Here is a 19,150-nt window from a genome sequence, read left to right as displayed (position 1 = left end):
GCAGCATCCAGCCAGAGGGATGCACAGTCCAGGGGCCCCAAACCTGCCGTGTGTCTTTGAGACTGGATGTCACATTCTTTGTCTGAAAACTGGGGACTCTGGCCTTCACAGACCCCAAATTGCACACCACAGCAGGCCCAGGATGCCAGTTCCTACCAGCTCCTGTCCCAGCTTCCTCCCTGTAGGTCCTGGAGGCCCTGCCAGTTCTCTTGGCACACTCCTCCCACAGTGACGCTCGCTGGCGTTTATTACACCTCTCAGGCAGTGTCCTGTTCCTGCCACCACCTCCGGCTGACTTCCTGCCCCTCCCAGGCCATCCGCACCCACCCCTCGCCTGCCCCACACCAGGCAGCCGGCCTGAGAAGCCCGGCCCCGCCCACCACGCCTGGGTCCTCACTCCTACCGCTCTCTTGCAGGGAAGGACATGGAGCCCAACGGCCCGTCGCTGCCCAGGGATGAAGGGCCCCCGACCCCAAGCTCTGCCACGAAGGTGCCACCGGTAAGAGCCTGGGTGTAGGAGGATCCATGAGCCAGAGCCTGGCTCTGGGGACAGCAGGAAACGGCTGGGGAAAAGGACAGCAGGGCGTCCAGCTGAGCCTGCCGTTCCAGCCTGTTCCAGGAAAACAGCTCCCAATCCTAGACTGTGCTGCTCCGGGAGGGCTGCTGGTGGATATTTGGGCTGTTTTCACCATATAGCTGTCATCAAAAATGCTTCTGTGAACATGTGTGCACGTGTATTTGACTATCAGTTTTCAGTTCTGTCGGGTATAAACCTAGAGTAATTGGAATTACTAGGTCACATGGTAATTCCAGGATGACAATAGAACCCTCAAAATTCTCTGTTTAACTTTGGAGGAACTGCCAAACTCCTTTCCCAGTGGCTGCACCATCTTACATGGCCACTCGCAGTGCACAAGGGCTCCAGTTCCTCACATCCTCACCAACGCTTGCTATTTTCTGATTTGTCGTTTTCTTTTTTCTTTTTTTTTGAAACGGAGTCTCCCTCTGTCACCCAGGCTGGAGTGCAGTGGCACGATCTCGGCTCACTGCAAGCTCCGCCTCCCGAGTTCACGCCATTCTCCTGCCTCAGCCTCCAGAGTAGCTGGGACTACAGGCGCCCACCACCACGCCCGGCTAATTTTCTGTATTTTTAGTAGAGACGGGTTTCACCATGTTAGCCAGGATGGTCTCGATCTCCCGACTTCATGATCCACCCGCCTCGGCCTCCCAAAGTGCTGGGATTACAGGCATGATTTGTTCTTTTTTGCATTATTTTTATAGCTATCCTAGTGGGTATGAAGTAGCATCTCACTGTGGCTTCAGTTTGCATCTCTAATGACTGATAACATTGAACATCTTCATGCTCTTGTTGGCCATTTGTATGTCCTGTTTGGAGAAATGTCTATTCCAGTTATTTGTCCATTTTTGGAATGGGTTGTTTGCCTTTTTGTTGCTGAGCTGCAAGAGTTCTGTATGCATTTTGGATATTAGGTCCTTATCCGATACATGATTTGTGACTACTTCCTCCCGTTCCGTAGGTGGTCCTAAATTATATTTTTAAGGAATTTTCATAGGTTGCAAAGTTCTGGTCAGCCTGAAGTTCACAGTTCTGAGCAGCATTTCTCATCTCTCAGGTGCCTCCTTGTGGCACTGTGCGCTGATGCACAGTAGCACTGAGGAGTGAGCAGAGGACCTGGCGTGCCTAGATGGGGTACCCACCTGGCCTGCAGGAGGGAGGAGTGGGCAGGCACTGTCTGCAGTGCTGGGGCTGCAGGGGCTGCAGTGACCAGACCCAAGGGTCCTGCCCAGTTGGGGAGCAGGGGTTGCAAGTGTTCCATCCCACGCCCCCCGGTCTTGCCTCTCTCTTCCTATGTTGCCTCAAATACGCACAGCTCCATTCAGCTGCATCTAGTAGGGAGCTGGGCAGAGGGGAATTGGCAGCAGGTTCGTGCGTCCGTCCGTCCGTCCATCCATCCATCCATCCATCCATCCATCCATCCATTCATTCGAGATGCTTGCTAAGCCGCCAGCTGCTGGTGTGAATGGGCAGTAAGGTAGAACTGTCCCCTGGTGGAAGCCATAGACAGTCATCAGCTCACCACAGAAACGGCTGCGTGGCTGTATTGCAAAATCCTGGGCGGGCCAAGGGTGGTGTGTGTCACTAGGACCTGTGCCAGCAGGGACATGAGCTGTCCTGCTTCTGGGGAGGCAGCTCAGGGGGCCTGAGAAAGAAAGGAGCAGGGGCTATCCAGCCACAGGGAAAAGCATTCCAGGCTGGGAACAGCATGTGCCAAGGTAACTGAGGGCATCATGAACAAGATCCTGGCTCAGGGGACTCCCAGGAGGGCAACTTAGGACACCTTCTCTGCCAGCCTGGGTCCCTGGAGGCCTGTCAACTGGCCAGGGTCCAGCACATGCCTCATCACTCAGATCTGCCTCCTCCTTATCACTCATCGTCAGCCCAAAGACTGCTTCCAAGTCAGAGCCCCCCAGGCACCCAGTCTTGTGCCCTTTTCTTCTTATGATCCTGAATGCTCTTACTTGGCTAAGAAAGTGCCACACTGGAGCGACACTGCCTGGGTTCAGTCCCAGCTCAGCTCCTTATTAGCTGTGTGACCTTGGGCAGGTTTCTGAACCTCTCTGTGCATAGGCTTTTCCTCTGCACAATGCTGATGATAACAACGATGATCTGAGCTGTGGGATCTAATGTGCTTACATCCATTCACAGAACTGCAGAACCGCAGTGCTCACCTGACCCCTGGCTCTTCCCGCCTCTGCGTGCTGGTGGCTGGTCTGTCTCTCCCTGAAAGAGCAGGACACTGGCATCTTTACTTTCTAACCTCAGTGCCTAAGGCCAAGCCTGGTGCCCAGTGCTGCCAGGACCGCCAGTCTGTGGAACGGTTCCATGCCCTGCCCCTTGCTAGCTCTCCACCTCTCTGTGCCTTGATTTCCCAGGCACAGAAATAAAATAGGGACAATAACCGGCCCCACCTCATGCATGGCTGGAGAATGAGGGGGATGAATACAGGCAGCACCCGAACAGGACCTGGTGCCCCAGCAGACAAGGCTTTAGCTCTGTACTTAGCACCATCATGATTGAGGTGGGGGCAGTCCCCAGCGCCCAAGGCTTCTAGCCAGGAGAAGGCCTGAGGGAGGCTTTCCTCGCCCTGGAGGCTCCGCTGGAAAGTGCTGAGCACCCGCAGACGCCCAGCCAGAGCAGGGCAGGACGGGCACGCTTTCTCTGGAAAAGGCCAGACGGCATTTAGGCCCCGCCGCGGCGCAGGCTCCATTCCAGGTACTCAGCGCAGCCATCCAAGCACGAGAACAGCCACGGACAACGCCTGCCGGATCGCCTGGCCGTGTGCCAAGGAAACCTTATTTATGGACTCCTCATTTGAATTTCATATAATTTTCACATCTCACAAATTATTCTTGTGATTTTTTTTCAACTGATTAAAACTGTGGAAGCTGTTCTTAGCTTGCAGACCACGCGGAAGGAGGCAGCAGGCAGGATTCGGGTCGTAGCTTGCTGTCCCCAGCCTGCGGGCTTTAGACCTGGTTCTGTGTCCCAACTCGCCCCCTACCCTGCCTCAGGTTCCCCATCTGTAGAAGAACCGTGGCCGCCTTCTGCCTCCAAGATATTGGGACTGCCGCCCTGGGCCCGTGCAGTCAGCCACGTGCTGGGCTCAGGTTCGGGCCTGGACAGTGACCTGTGCCCATGGCTCCCAGGGGATGGGGTGGGCACCCCCACTGCACACCCCCCACCAGTACGTTGGCCCTGCCCAGAGCTGGGCACATGCAATGGCCAAGGAGCAGCCATGCTGGGTACCGTGGGGGGAAGACAAGGCAGGGAAGCTGTTCTTTTGGGTGGATGCAGGGCTGGTCCTCAGAGACCCAGCCTGAGTGCTTGTTGCCGCCATCTCATGGCCGCCGCCGGGCTCCTCTTCTGCGAACTCCACCCTCTGGCACCCTGACTGCTTTCCTCAGAGGCCTCCCAAGTGTCCCCTCAAAGACGGCTGTCCCTCAGGGCTCAGTCAGACCCGTAGGAAGTAAGCCCTAAACGCTGATGTCCCCACATTTCCCTCCTTCGTGACTGCCCTGCCCCATCCCAGCATGTGCCCTGGGGCGGATGGGTCCCCTCCTGTCACTGGCGTGTGCCCGTGGAGGGGCGCTCGGCAGCCACCCTTGTTCTTCCATCCCCCCGTGGCAGCCCGGGAAGTGCTGGTGGGGGGGGGATGGAGGGTGCCAGGTGGGAAACGAGCGGAGCGCCCTTCTCTGACTTCTGCCTCTCATATCCTTGGCATCAGGCCAACCTGGGCTCCTAGCCCTGGGCCGTCCCCTGTGCCCTGTCCCCCACACCCACCTCTCTCTTGTAGGCAGAGTACAGGTTGTGCAACGGGTCAGACAAGGAATGTGTGTCCCCCACCGCCAGGGTCACCAAGAAGGAGACTCTCAAGGTGAGCCCGGGCCTGGGGAGGGTGCAGCAGTGTCATTGTCAGACCGACGACCACCTGAGCCAGGGAGGTCATCTTCCCTGCCTGTCAAAAGGAGGGGACAAACCGCACCTGGTCGCCTCCACGCCCCCTGCTCCCTCTCCTGCCCCTGCCCCTGCCCCTGCCCCTGGACCCATCCCTGGGCTGGGTGGTGGGAGGAGCTGGGGCAGCTGAGCACCTTCTCCCATGACCCACCGCGGGTGCCCCGGGCCCAGGCACAGAAGGAGAACTACCGGCAGGAGAAGAAGCGCGCTACACGGCAGCTGCTCAGCGCTCTGACAGACCCCAGCGTGGTCATCATGGCCGACAGCCTGAAGGTAGGTGACGCCCAGCCACCGGCCACCCAGGACGCGGGTCAGCGTGCTGCTGCCATAACAAAGGACCACAAACCAGGTGGCCTGAAACGATGGAAATTCACTTCCCTGCATCCAGCCGTATCACTGCAGCCTCTGCTCCGTCCTCATGAGGCCTTTCCTTATCCACCTGTCTCCTCCTTTTTATGAGGACACCGGTGGGAGGCATTAGGGCCACCTTACTCCAGTGTAGCCCCATCTTCACCTGATTATGTCTGCAGAGACCCCATTTCCAAATAAGGTGGGGCCTGGCCAGTGGGCAGAGGGCGCTGCGGAGGGAGCCATCGCTGCGGCTTCCGGGAGAGGACCCCACATCAGGGCCGGGTGTCCTGTGTTCAGGCCTCACGGAGACCGTGGCCATTCACTTGCCTCTGAGCCTCCGTTTCCCCTTGTGCACAGTGGAGGTAAAACTGCCCAACTCCAAGGCTGCTGGGCAACGCATACCAGATAAGTGTGCCCAGCCCTGGTGTCTGCAGAGCCCAGGCCCATGTAGGCTCCTTCTACCCCATACCAAAATTATGAATCAAAAGTTAGGTGCAAAAGTGAGTATTTAGAATGAGAAAAGAAGACAACTACTTTCAGAATTTACAGAGCTGCCAGGCCAGGCGCAGTGGCTCACGCCTGGAATCCCAACACTTTGGGAGGCCAAGGTGAGTGGATCACCCGAGGTCAGGAGTTTGAGACCAGCCTGTCCAAAATGGCAAAACCCTGTCTCTACTAAAAATACAAAAATTGCCAGGCATGGTGACGGGCACCTGTAATCCCAGGTACTCGGGCGGCTGAGGCAGGAGAATCGCTTGAACCTGGGAGGCAGGGGTTGCAGTGAGCCAAGATCACGCAACTGCACCTCCAGCCTGGGCAACAGAGACGCCGTCTCAAAAAAAAAAAAGACTCTACAAAGCTGCCAGTTACAATAGTCACACCACTCATTGCTGGCTCCTCCCTGAGGCCCTTGACCTTAAACTTGACCCACATGACCCTCACAAGTAAATCTGTCCCTGCTGCCACGTATGCATTCACCATAACACATGGGCTCCTTTTAAAAACTGAACAAGGACCCTGCCCTGAGTTCCACTCTGAGTCCTGGGGCACCGCTTGCCGTGGCTTGGCCCCTGCTCGGGCACAGGAGGGACACAGGACACCACCCCAGGGAGTGGGGGCGAGGAAGGGGTGAGTTCCGAACTGGTGTGGGGGAGTGAGGGAGGAGAAGGGCCCCTCGGCAGCCCACCCTGGGCTGTGCCTGGCTCCCCGCCAAGCCATCAAGATGCCCCAGGAGTGGCGGCCCCGGAGGGTGGGCATTGACGCCAGCACCCTCCCTGCAGATCCGCGGCACCCTGAAGAGCTGGACCAAGCTGTGGTGTGTGCTGAAGCCGGGGGTGCTGCTCATCTACAAGACGCCCAAGGTGGGCCAGTGGGTGGGCACGGTGCTGCTACACTGCTGTGAGCTCATCGAGCGGCCCTCCAAGAAGGACGGCTTCTGCTTCAAGCTCTTCCACCCGCTGGATCAGTCCGTCTGGGCCGTGAAGGTGCTGCAGAGGGTTGGGGTTGAAGACAGTGGCCCTGTAGGGCCAAGGGGCTCATTCCTGGGGCCCTGGTGGAGGGCGGAGCCAGCCAGCGAATGGCCCCCTTGGGGCCTCGAGCAGGTCTCTCACCTTCTCTGAGCCCAACATGAGGCCAGGGGATCAGATATGGCCACTGGTCCTCCATGTGAAGGACACGGCAGGCTGCAAGGAGGTGGCAGGGTGGCACCAAGGTCACCCCAGCCCCTCACCCAGCTGCTGTCCAGGAGGGACAACAGTGGCCGCTCCCCAGGGGTGGCTGAGGAACAGCACGCAGCCCTCACCCCTCCTAACCCCGGGGCTGCCCTGCCAGCTCTAACGGGTAGGAAACCAGAGAAACCCTGAACACCTGGTTACGTCTGGATTTCAGAGAAACATCAGGGCTCTTTCATACAAGTATGACCCCAGTCGTGCATGGGAAATACTTACACCAAAAAGCTACTCATGGTTTCTCTGGGATTCCAACATCACTGGGCATCCTGGATGTGCCTTTGCTGATTCTGGACACCCCAAGTTGGGAGGCTCAGAGCTGGAAAGCTGAGGGCAGAGCTGCCGGCTAAGAAAGGGGACAGAGGTCCTCCACCTACCCGCCTCTGCAGCCAAGTGTCTACCTGGCCAGGTGCCTGGCCCCACCTGGTGGCCCTGTGGCCTGGGGGTGTCCAGGTGGTCCCGGGTGTGAGTCCACATGGTTCTGCCTGACCTGTCTGTGCAGCTGGCCCTGGGTGTGGCCTCGGGTGACACCCAGATCTCTCTCTCTCCAGGGCCCCAAAGGTGAGAGCGTGGGCTCCATCACACAGCCCCTGCCCAGCAGCTACCTGATCTTCAGGGCCGCCTCCGAGTCAGATGGTGAGTCCCTACCAGCTTGTGCATCTCCCCAGTGCCCCCACCTGAAGTGGGCCCCCTTTGGAGGTTGTAGCCCAGGTACAGGTGGCCCCAGTTCAGTCCCTTCTACTGCCTGGCGGCAGCCTGAAGTCTGGCCAGGATGAACCCAGCTTAGAGTCAGGCCTGCACTCACAGAGCCCCCATGCCTAGCCTCAGTTTCCCCATGAGTAAAATGTGACATTAAAATACCATCTGTCAAAGGCCAGGCGTGGTGGCTCACATCTGTAATCCCAGCACTTTGGGAAGCCAAGGCAGATAGATTACTTGAGGTCAGGAGTTCAGGACCAGCCTGGCCAACATGGTGAAACCCCGACTCTACTAAAAAATACAAAAATTAGCCAGGCGTGGTGGCAGGCGCCTGTAATGCCAGCTACTTGGGAGACTGAGACAGGAGGATTGCTTGAACCTGGGAGGTGGAAGTTGCAGCGATCCAAGATCATGCCATTGCACTACAGCCTGGGCGACAAGAGCAAAAGTCCATCTTAAAAAAAAAAAAAAAAAAAACCTGTCACCCCAATGTTATGAGAACCCAGTGACCTTATAAGAGCACCCATATAACAATTACTGAGCTCCAACCACATGCCAGTGTGAACCCCAAACATCTGAGACAGGTCTCAGTTAATTTAGAAAGCTTATTTTGCCAGGCCAGGTGCAGTGGCTCACACCTGTAATCCCAGCACTTTGGGAGGCCAAGGCAGGTGGATCACCTGAGGTCAGGAGTTTGACCAGCCTGATCAACATGGAGAAACCCTGTCTCTACTAAAAATACAAAATTAGCTGGGCATGGTGGTGGGTGCCCGTGATCCCAACTACTCAGGAGGCTGAGGCAGGAGAATCGCTTGAACCCAGGAGGCAGAGGTTGCAGTGAGCCAAGATCACACTACTGCACTCCAGCCTGGGTGACAGAGGGAGACTCCATCTCAAAAAAAAAAAAAAACTATATAGTTTATTTTGCCAAGGTTGAGGCCACGCCTGTGACACAGCCTCAGGAGGTCCTGATGACATCTGCCCAAGGTGGTCAGCGCACAGTTTGGTTTTATACATTTTAGGGAGACACGAGACATCAATCAACACGTGCAAGATGAACATTGGTTCGGTCTGGAAAGGCGAGACAATCAAAGCAGGGAGGGGGCTTCCAGATCATAGGTAGATTAGAGACAAATGGTTGCATTCCTTTGAGTTTCTGATGAGCCTCTCCAAAGGAGGCAATCAGATATGTATTTATCTCAGTGAGCAGGGGGGTGACTTTGAATAGAATGGGGGGGCAGGTTGGCCCCAAGCAGTGCCCAGCTTGACTTTTCCCTTTAGTTGCGTGATTTGGGGAGCCCAAGATATTTTCCTTTCACATTTCCCCCCTTTTTAAAAATCTTTTGGAGAAAGCATTTTAGAAGAAAACAAGTCTCTCATCTCAGGTTCCACCTGATCTCTCATGGCTAGGATGGTTTATTCCTACACAGGTCGGTCCCAAGTTGTTAGGAAAGCTCATTTTTAGAAGGTTGTGAAGTCTCATGTCCTGTGAGGAGAAAATAGTGGGAGGAAGGGAGAAAAACAACAACAAACGAAAGAACAAGCCTGGGAAACTGGTATAGGCCACATTTCTCTGAAGTCCATACGTCAGTAGGCAGGCATGAAAGTGGCTTATGTATGTAAGTAGGTTGCTGTTATTTTCTTCTGAAGTTTAAGTTTGCAGGGCTTTAAGAAAGCACAGCTTAGTCTTCAGTGACTCCAAATTAGGAAAAAATGAAGGAAAAAAATTGAAAACATTATTTTGAAGACTTGTAGCCAACAAAAATTAGAATTTCATCCAAAGTGTAGAAAATAACAAAAATTGAAAAACATTAGGGAAGACTAGAATCTAACAACAGCTGTACTATAGTTTTTGAAACATAATTTTTTCTCTCCAGTTTCCTATTTTAACTAAGGACGAGTCATGGTAGGACTGGTTTGCTTTATTATACTTGGACTAATTATTTATATACAGTGCAGCAAGAGTAATTATTTTTTACATAGGCTTTTAAATTGTCTTTGATGGAACTTTGTTCCATAGAAGGAATCTCAGATAAGACTTTTTTAAAGCTGAGCCCAGTCATAGATTTGTACCATTAAATGCCTATAAGTTGGGTGAATTATTATCTTCTTGAGGTTCCAAGATAAATTTGGAGCTCCTGGGCCTGTCAGAAAGTGACATTCTTTACTTACCACAGGTCAGGAACCCTGTACAGGGACTGTGTAGATGAGATATGAGGCCAGTTTTTCCAAGGGGCTTTCATTGGCTCCATAAGTCAAGTTTCAGTCCTTAAAGGAAAGCACATCATTCCAGGCAAAGCCTTGGTAAAATAACCAATTTCTCCAATTGTGTCCTGTTACAAATGAAAACAGATTCTTACTGCACTTATGCAAATAACTGTATTGTCATAAGTAACTAATACTCACAGATAGTTTTCAAATTCTATAAAAATTAGGTAGAGAGAAACAAATACGCTCCAAATTTTGTTCATAGGAGTATACTTTACTCAATTGTTAAAAGCTGTAAATAGCTTAAAGTTTTCTTGACTCTGAAAAACAAAACAAAGGATCCGCAATGTTTTAAGCAAAAAGTCAAGAAGATTACTTCACACTTCTTTTTTTTTTTTTTTTTTTTGTGTGTGATGGAGTCTCACTCTGTTGCCCAGGCTGGAGTGCAGTGGCGCCATCTCGGCTCACTGCAACCTCCATCTCCCGGGTTCAAGCGATTCTCCTGCCTCAGCCTCCTGAGTAGCTGGGATTACAGGCATCCGCCACCATGCCCAGCTAATTTTTGTACTTTTAGTAGAGATGGGGTTTTGCCATGTTCGCCAGGCTGGTTTCGAACTCCTGACCTCAAGTGATCCACCCACCTCAGCCTCCCAAAGTGCTGGGATTACAGGCATGAGCCACCACACCTGGCGATTACTTCACACTTCTATTAGTTTAGTCCATGCAGTTAATTCCTGTTCTGCTTGATATTTATGAACATTTCAGCTCTACATGAGCCCTGAAAGTTTTTCCTCTATTCTGATGTCACAGTCTCTAAAGTTATCAGAAACCAGCATTCAAGAGCACCTGTTAGAGTTTTATAGCTGATTATAAAACCACCTTCTAAAGAGGATCAAAACAAGACAACGATTGTTTGTGGATGACAAAAAGTTTTAGGGCAGCCATAGACAAAGACACAATTGACAAGGAAATTTGTTACTTCTGTGGTACAAAATAATTTAACATAACAATTATAATTATTACTGATAATGTACATTAGGTCATATCATAATTATAGGAGTTTCCCATAATTTTGGAACACATACCAATAACATATTTATACAAATACAGCCCAAAGAAAACCAAACACCATTTTATATTTGACACTGCTTCCTGTATAATTTTTATACCAAATAAGCCAAATATGTCGTTTTTGGACTTTAGGGAACCTATTAATAATATCTTAAAGGATTAGGTTAGAAAAAGTCATAATTTATAATTTGATTTTGGAAAGTTTGTCAAATATTAAAGGTTTAAAACACTTGATATTACAAAGTAGGATTACAAGTCATTGTAAAATAATTCACTCATTTGAACAAAGTAATACCTCAAGGATTTAAAAAAAAAAAAAAGGCAAAAACCTTCATTCTTTGAGACAGGAGACTTAGTTTTCCAAACAATAAGCTCTAATATCATGAAGCCAATTAAATTGTTTTCCAAAATTACAATCTATAAAATTTTCATCTTGATCATAAGATATAACTTCCATAAACCTTTATAGCCTTTATTAAGGAGTCAGTTATTGTTTCAAGAAAACCTTGTTAATCTGACACAGGGGCCCATATGCTAGTCTTGCATCAGTGTGCCTTTGACATTAATGATTAATTTATAGAGAAACTGAACTTACTTTATCTCTGAAAGTCAGCCCTTACAATCTCACATGTCTATCTCTTCTGGGATAGTCTCTGGGCCTTGAGGAGTTGAACAGCTTTAATTTCTGTGTCTCAGGAATGTGGTTTATTTTGATTGGCATCTTCTACCGGGCCTGAAGATGAAGCTTTAATTGCTGTCAGTGTTTAAAATTTAGTAGGACTTCGTGTTCTTTTTAGACCATGAGTCAAATCCCTGTAACTCAATGTCACAAGGACTTTAAAAGCACATACAAGAAGATATAAGGACAGAATAACCTTGATTAAAAAAAAATTTTAATCTCAGTTTTTCCTAAGCAAACCAAACTTAATAATAATGGCATATGAATTATTTTGATAAAACCTAAAATCTGTTAGGCCACTTACCAAAAGGCAAAAGAAAATACCTTCTGCAGTGTATAGAATATTATGTTAGAAGAAAACATTTTCTTTAAGAAAACATTGTTAGCATCAGGCCACACACACACAAAAAAAAACAACAGAACCTGAGGAGGAAAACAAAACTTACATGAGCTGAAAATAAGTTGAAGGGAAGTGTTACTATTTTGTTCCTTTTAAGAGGGAAGAGAAAACTGAAACTGGCAAGATGCAATGAAAGTTGAACTTTGGGTTAAAATTAAAAAATTAAAATATCTTATAATTGATTCAATCAACCCCTTAAGAAAATGTCAGCCAGGTGTGGTGGCTCACGCCTGTAATCTCAGCACTTTTGGGAGGCCAAGGCGGGAAGATCACGAGGTCAGGAGATCAAGACCATCCTGGCTAACACGGTAAAACCCCATCTCTACTAAAAATACAAAAAAAAAAATTAGCCGGGCGCGGCGGCGAGCGCCTGTAGTCCCAGCTACTCAGGAGGCTGGGGCAGGAGAATGGTGTGAACCCGGGAGGTGGAGCTTGCAGTGAGCCAAGATCATGCCACTGCACTCCAGCCTGGGCAACGGAGCAAGACTCTGTCTAAAAAAAGAAAAAGAAAAAGAAAATGTCATTGTTCTAACCAATTCTTTAGTCTATAACTGTTTTTTTACATCAAATGCAATCTCTAGAAAGACCATTATAATTTCCCTTTAGTCATAGACAACTTGATCATATAAAAGGTTTTGTTTTTTTTTAATAGATCCTCTTATTGTGACTTCCATAGACCATTCATGACATGCTTGGACTTTCTGGTTTGTCCTGAACATCCCTCTTTCTTAAACAACCAGTCATTTTACTCTAGGACTAAATTTACCATACAAGATTTTTTCTCATATGAAATTATTTCTCTTTAAGCTTTCTTACCCCCCACCAAAAAAAACTTTTTTATAACTTTCTTTACATCTCTTTTACTCTTTTATTTCCTGGTTCCTTTTACCTTGTTTTATACATGACCTTTAAATAAGCTTTGAATTAGGCAAAAATTGTTCACCTTTTTAAAAGGACATGCTTTTTTTTATTTTCCTACAAATATATTTTTATTGGAAAATATCCAAATAGTGAAATATCTTATTTAATGTAACTTTAAATTCTAAATTATGATGAGTTTGTCTACAAGTATTTGTCCTATTACATTTACCTAATTATTTTAATCTTTTACCTAGATTATTTATAAAAACTGCAGTTGTCATTATTTAAATTATGGAAACGCCACTGCAAAATTATAGCTGAGACAGTGAAAGAGATTTGACCTAACTGACTCCATCTTGTTTCTAACCTCCAAGCTATCCTTGTTCATTCCTGGGCATAGGTCAAACTAACTTTGGAAGGAACTTAGTTTATAGTTTAGCTGAAACAAAGACTGTAACAGTCTTTCTCAAAATAAACCTTACTGCCTGTGGACTAGACTACCTAAAGCCACCAGATTAGAAGTTATGGTAATCACACTAAATTTAAGATATAGCTATTTTTATTAAACTAATATAAATGTTTATTTTTTTTTTTTTTTTTTTTGAGACGGAGTCTTGCTCTAGTCTCCCGGGCTGGAGTGCAGTGGCGCGATCTTGGCTCACTGTTACCTCTGCCTCCCAGGTCAAGCGATTCTCCTGCCTCGGCCTCACGAGTAGCTGGGATTACAGGCGCCTGCCACCACGCCTGGCTAATTTTTGTATTTTTAGTAGAGATGGGGTTTCACTATATTGGCCAGACTGGTCTTGAACTTCTGACTTCGTGATCCACCCACCTCAGCCTCCCAAAGTGCTGAGATTACAGGCATTATTAAAGATTACACAAGCAAAGATCATTCTGTCTTGGGCTGGGTTTATAGTTTCGTAACTCCTATGCCAAATTTTGACACCTTATGGTATTTGGCAGGGATAAGTATGAAATTGCTTGATTAATAAATGCAAACAAAAATATGTGCTGGCAATTCTTAAGACATTTCTAATATTACTTTACCAATAATTTTAAAGCTAGCTTATTTATTAAAGATTTTACTTAAGTTACATAAACTTGAAAAAGCATTTGACTCATCTTTTCTTTTTTCCTGATCAAGTATTTGATTCAAGTGCATTTATTTTCTTCAGCCAATCAATTAGAGCCCTTTTATATATTTTCAGTAGTGAAACATTGTGTACACAACACATAAATACATAGACTTATTAGGCATGCCAATAGAAGTACATCTCATAGGTTTATAAAAACTTTTTTTCCTATCTTAGACTTTCAGATTCTTGATAACCTGTTTCACAGCCCTAGGCAATTGTCAGCTAAGTAGCCTTAAATTTGCATATTAAGGGAAACAACTCAGGTGAAAATCAAATAGCAAAATTTGCATCATAAGGTACAGAGAAAAAAAGTCTGGTGGTGCTAGAGGGAGACTAAAGATGGATGCCAAATCAAACAAAATAATAGAAATCCATCATAGGATTGCATAAGGAGACCAACTTTATTTAGTAGGGACTACCTGTCATTTAAGTGGCTCTCTGAGCTCTGAGCAGAGCCCACACTGAATCCTGGGTCTCCAAAAAGGGAGAATTATTATCAGGTTAGACCACATGATGCTTTTATAGTGCACTTAAAAATTTTTTTTAAACAAAGACATTTCTAAGTGTCTAAACCACACTCTTCCTTAAAAGCCCAAGAGTAACCACTGTTGCAATAACTACTTTAGTCAAAAAAAAAAAAAAAAGAAAAAGAAAACACAAAACAGTTTACACAATACAAAAGTAAGCAGTTTAAGAGCTGAGACAAACTTGTCTGTTTACATGCTTGAGGTTTCATAAGAAAAAACAAGTTTCTCCCCCAAAGGGAGTCTGGCACCCTCTCCATTTTCTTTAAGGAACCCCAGGCTACTATAAACTATTTTAGGTCCCCCATGTGGCAGAGGGTGCAAGAGAAAGGAGAGGCAGCAGAAGTAAATCAAGGAACAGAATTCAGTCAACTGAGAAGAAAAAAACCTTTTGCTCAAAAAAAGACAAGGTCCTAGGAGAAAAACAAAAACAAAAACATGAAGGTCTCTTAAATACAAACACACACATGCACACACACACATATGCGCACACACACACACACACACAGCTTGGATGTTAGCTTTTCATTAAGCTGACTTTTAACCATTGAGCTTCTTTGAAAAAATCTTTTTAAATCTCATTCCATATTTCAACTAGGACAAATTTCAACGAGGACACAGAAGTACAGTCATTACTCTTTCAGTTTGTCCTGGCTAGTGAAAATGTGGTCTTGTTATATCAATAAAGCCCCTTAGTAGTCAAAATCAAAATCTTTTTTTTTCCTTTTGCTGTGGCCATTTGTCTCCCCCCATCACGCCACCATTGTGTGTGGGTGTGGGGAGGGGAATTTAGCCACTTCAGAGGCCTTGTTCCCCGTAATTCGGAACTTCCTTCGGATTTGATCAAGCCAGATAGAGGTCAATGGGAAAAAGACCAAAGCAACAAAAACAGAAACAATAAACAACAAAAAAACAGTTAAGGAAAACAAACAATCGCACAACTTATGTGATCACTGAGCGCTCTAATGGTAAGGAGAAATTAAGACCACCTGGTTGTTAATCTTAACTTTAGCCAAGACAAACCACAATTCAGTTACTTCCCTAGGGATGGGTCTCAGGCTGAAAACTAAGATCTCCACCATCCTAGGAGCAGGAAAAAACAAATTCATCTTCCCTGTTGGAAGTGAGCTCAAACTCCATAAAGGAGTTACCTGCCTTCCATCATCATGGAAGCAGGGAAAACTTGCCTTCCTTGTATTGGAAGCAAGTAAAACTCCAAAAAGAGAAGTTGTAAAGCAAAATAAACTTTAGATCTTGACCAAATTTTGAGAGATCAGGGATTCTCTGCGGGGGGCAGGGGGGGTGCGGCGGCGCGGTAGGGAGGTGCTTTCAGGCCTCAGCAAATTGTCTTATTGGTTTGAGCCATGAAGTTAGCTCAAGCTGGTACCAAGCACCAATAGGAAACTTGTGAAAAGTCAGGGGCATCTCCATTCAGAATCCCTCCGTGGTTACCAAAATGTGAACCCTGAAAATCTGAGACAGGTCTCAGTTAATTTAGAAAGTTTATTTTGCCAAGGTTGAGGACGCCCACCTGTGACACAGCCTCGGGAGGTCCTGACGACGTGCCCAAGGTGGTCAGAGCACAGTTTGGTTTTAGGGAGACATGAGACATTAACCAACATATGTAAGATGAACATTGGTTTGGTCTGGAAAGGTGGGACAACTTCAAGCGGGGAGGGGCTTCTAGGTCATAGGTAGGTAAGAGAAAGATGGCTGCATTTTTTTGAATTTCTGATTAGCTTCTCCAAAGGAGACAATGAGATATGCATTTATCTCAGTGAGCAGAGGGGTGACTTGGAATAGAATGGGAGTCAGGTTGGCCCTAAGCCGTTCCCAGCTTGCATTTTTCCCTTTAGCTTAGTGATTTGAGGGGCCCAAGATTTTTCTTTCACACCAGGCACCATTGAACCAACAGGTTCTACTGTTATCATCCACATTAGACAGATCAGGAAACTGAGGCACAGGCAAACTGCCAGCAAGAAAGTGCTAGAATGCGAATTTCCCTGACTCCCAAATGCATTGCACACTGTTGCTGTTCCCTGAGTGGCCGCTCAGGCAGCTGTGACTGCAATGATCCTGTGCCTGGAGGGATTCCCTCTTGGCTGTTCCTCCCTCTAACCTGAGGTTGGGGCCCTACCCCCACCGCGCCCTCCAGTGGCTGCTCTGGGTAAATGCAGTTGCTCCATCTCCTCTAACCCCAGGGTGATGCCTCCCAGAGCAGTGGGGTGAGGGGCTCCCATGCCACCAGTGGTGCAGACCTAAAGCAGCCTGACCTTGACCACGGGGCTCCGGTGCCTCTCAGGTTGGAGTCTCAGTGCCACATCACCCCTGGTGGTCAGATGCCACATCCGTGCTCCCTCCTGGGCCATCCTGAGTCCCCCACTCTGCCAGGTCCCATGCAGGCCCTGGGATGGACAGGGCAGCCCACAGCCTCTGTGCTCCTGGGTGAGGTGGATAACCAACCATCAGATAAGGCAGGTTGGGCTGAGGCGTGAGCTGAGCCCCTGATAGGGTAGGGGCCACCATTCGGGAGGAGAGGTGTCTGCAGCCCCTGTGGGTATCAGGGTGGGCTTCCAGGAAGAGGAGGAAGAGGTCTCGGAATGAGCTTCGAAGGATGCATAATATTCAGGATGTCTAGTCCTTTGTGGCAGCTACAAAGCACACGTGTTCAGGCCCTGGGGCCAACTCGGCAGTTGTGACCCCTCCAGCTCCCCACCACCAGCCACTGCCATCCCTCCCCCAACCCTGGTGTTCAACCCAGGCTTGGCCGCTCTGGCACCAACCAAGCCTGCAGTGGAACCAGCAGGATCCCAGATATCCCCCCAACCCAACGAGAAGGGCAGCTCTAGAGACCCAGGAGCCACTGTCTAGGCAGGCCCCTCCCTACACTGGACCCTGAGATGCTCCACGAAGAGCAGGATTTCATGGATCTCGAAGTGAGGGAGAGAAACTCACTGTCTCCAGGAGCTCAAAAAGGCAGAGGTTCAGAGAGGCACAGAACCGCCTTCAATGCTCTTCAGCCCCATCTGCCCACCTGACATGACCCCAGGAGCCTTTCTTTGAATAACACTTATTAACAGCCCAGGCGCAGTGGCTCACACCTATAATCCCAGCACTTTGGGAGGCCGAGGCAGATCACTTGAGGCCCAGAAGTTGAGACCAGCCTGGCCAACATGGTGAAACCCCATCTCTACTAAAAATACAAAAAAATTACAGGCAGGCACCTGTCATCCCAGCTACTTGGGAGGCTGAGGCAGGAGAATCACTTGAACCTGGAGGCTGCAGCGAGCTGAGATCACCCCACTGCACTCCAGCCTGGGTGACAGAGCGAGACTCCATCTCAAAACAACAACAACAAAAAAAACAAAAAACACACTTATTGAGCCGATGTGGTGGCTCACACCTGCAATCCCAGCACTTTGGGAGGCCGAGGCAGGCAGATCACCTGAGGTCGGAAGTTCGAGACCAGCCTGACCAACATGAGGAAACCCTGTCTCTACTAAAAATACAAAATTAGCCGGGTGTGGTAGTGCATGGCTGTAATCCCAGCTACTCAGGAGGCTGAGGCAGGAAAATTGCTTGAACCCGGGAGGCAGAGGTTGTGGTGAGCTGAGATCACGCCATTGTGCTCTAATCTGGGCAACGAGCAAAACCCCATCTCAAAAAACAAACAAAAAAAAACACTTATTAATAGTGTGACCTGTCACAGGCCACCACAAGATGCTCTTCTGAGTGCGGGGGCCGCTGTTAGTGATCACACCAGGACATCGGTGTCACCCAGGTGGACACATGCCCCACAGGAGGACCCTTGGGTGGTGCTGTCACCCTGCTTAGGAAGGCAGCAGGGCACAGGGCCCAGAGTGGGGCTCGGAGGCGCCCAGCTGTCGACTGGCTCCCGCTCCACCGCTGCCCACAGAGCCTCTGGGCGGCCTCAGACAGGGCTCCTCCCTGGTGTGCAAGCCCCTCCTCAGCCTTCTTCACCCTCCTCCCTGGACTCCAGGCCGGCAAGAGCTCCCGGCACCCTGACCAGTGCTTCCCAGTGAGGGAGGACCCTCCTCCCTGACTCCACCTGCAGAAACCTGTCAGGGTGGGAGGCTGGTTCCGAGTGTTCTGGGTTTGTGACCTGCAGGGGTCACTTACGCCGGCCCCTCGTCAGCGATGTGGGTGGTGGAGGTGTGTGGGGACGTGCTGTGAGCATCCCCAGGTGCCTCTGCAGGGCTGCCTCCCCTGGCACACCTGTCCCTAGGCCGGGTCTGCCTGCTCGGGAAGTCCTCCATCCTCAGGGGTTCCCGATGTCTGCCTCCACACAATCTGCAGCTGGATGTGAGGGCAGGAAGGGAGGGCATGTCCCTGCTGGGGCAGGGCCAGGGGTGGGTCCCTGAAGAGTGAGAGTAAGGAGGAGCCTTCTGGTGGCTCCTTGGGGTATGGGGGATATAGAGAGGTGGGGGTGGGGCCTGCTCACCCCATGTGCCACACAGGTCGCTGCTGGCTAGATGCCCTGGAGCTGGCCCTACGCTGTTCTAGCCTGCTGAGACTGGGCTCCTGCAAGCCAGGCCGAGACGGGGAGCCAGGGACCTCGCCAGACGCATCACCCTCATTGCTCTGCGGGCTGCCAGCCTCAGCCACCATCCACCCAGACCAAGACCTGTTCCCGTGAGTGGGGCGAGGGCGCAGGGGGTGGTGCTGATTCATGGGGTCTCCTTGTAGGCGAGGAAGAGTGGAGAGGACGGCCCCAGCCTGTGCTCTGGTGGGCTGCAGGTTGCAGGAAGGGACTTGTTCGCTGCAGTGTGCCCTGGGAGCCTCGGTTTCTTCCTCTATAAAACGGGGCTGATTGTGTCAAACGTGGGTTGTGGAGGTGATGACAGGCAGGAACATATGTGAAGTGCGGAGCAGCGAGGGGTGGGCGGCCCAGAGGGGTGTGCTGGGGTCTCACCTGTGACAGGGACCCACTGACACC

At 49.4% G+C, this 19,150-nt stretch overlaps 1 protein-coding gene across 6 annotated transcripts in view; it reads left to right on the top strand.

The window, feature by feature from the left end:
• OSBPL5 (oxysterol binding protein like 5) overlaps nucleotides 1–19,150 on the top strand; it is a 76,617-nt gene that overhangs the window by 34,115 nt on the left and 23,352 nt on the right. For 4 of the 6 annotated variants that reach the window (XM_063728353.1, XM_063728350.1, XM_063728351.1 and 1 more), the window contains exons 3-8: nucleotides 417–499; nucleotides 4,377–4,457; nucleotides 4,709–4,810; nucleotides 6,169–6,372; nucleotides 7,167–7,251; nucleotides 18,672–18,846. In XM_063728353.1, coding sequence (XP_063584423.1) covers nucleotides 417–499; nucleotides 4,377–4,457; nucleotides 4,709–4,810; nucleotides 6,169–6,372; nucleotides 7,167–7,251; nucleotides 18,672–18,846 — 730 coding nt within the window. The remainder of the gene's footprint in view (nucleotides 1–416; nucleotides 500–4,376; nucleotides 4,458–4,708; nucleotides 4,811–6,168; nucleotides 6,373–7,166; nucleotides 7,252–18,671; nucleotides 18,847–19,150) is intronic. The other 2 variants (XM_063728352.1, XM_063728355.1) reach the window with 1 other exon arrangement.

Source organism: Pongo abelii, chromosome 9 (assembly GCF_028885655.2).
Source record: "Pongo abelii isolate AG06213 chromosome 9, NHGRI_mPonAbe1-v2.0_pri, whole genome shotgun sequence".
NCBI lineage: Eukaryota > Metazoa > Chordata > Mammalia > Primates > Hominidae > Pongo > Pongo abelii.
Note: the sequence above shows the minus strand (reverse complement) of the source record. Positions and strands in the feature narration are given on the sequence as shown.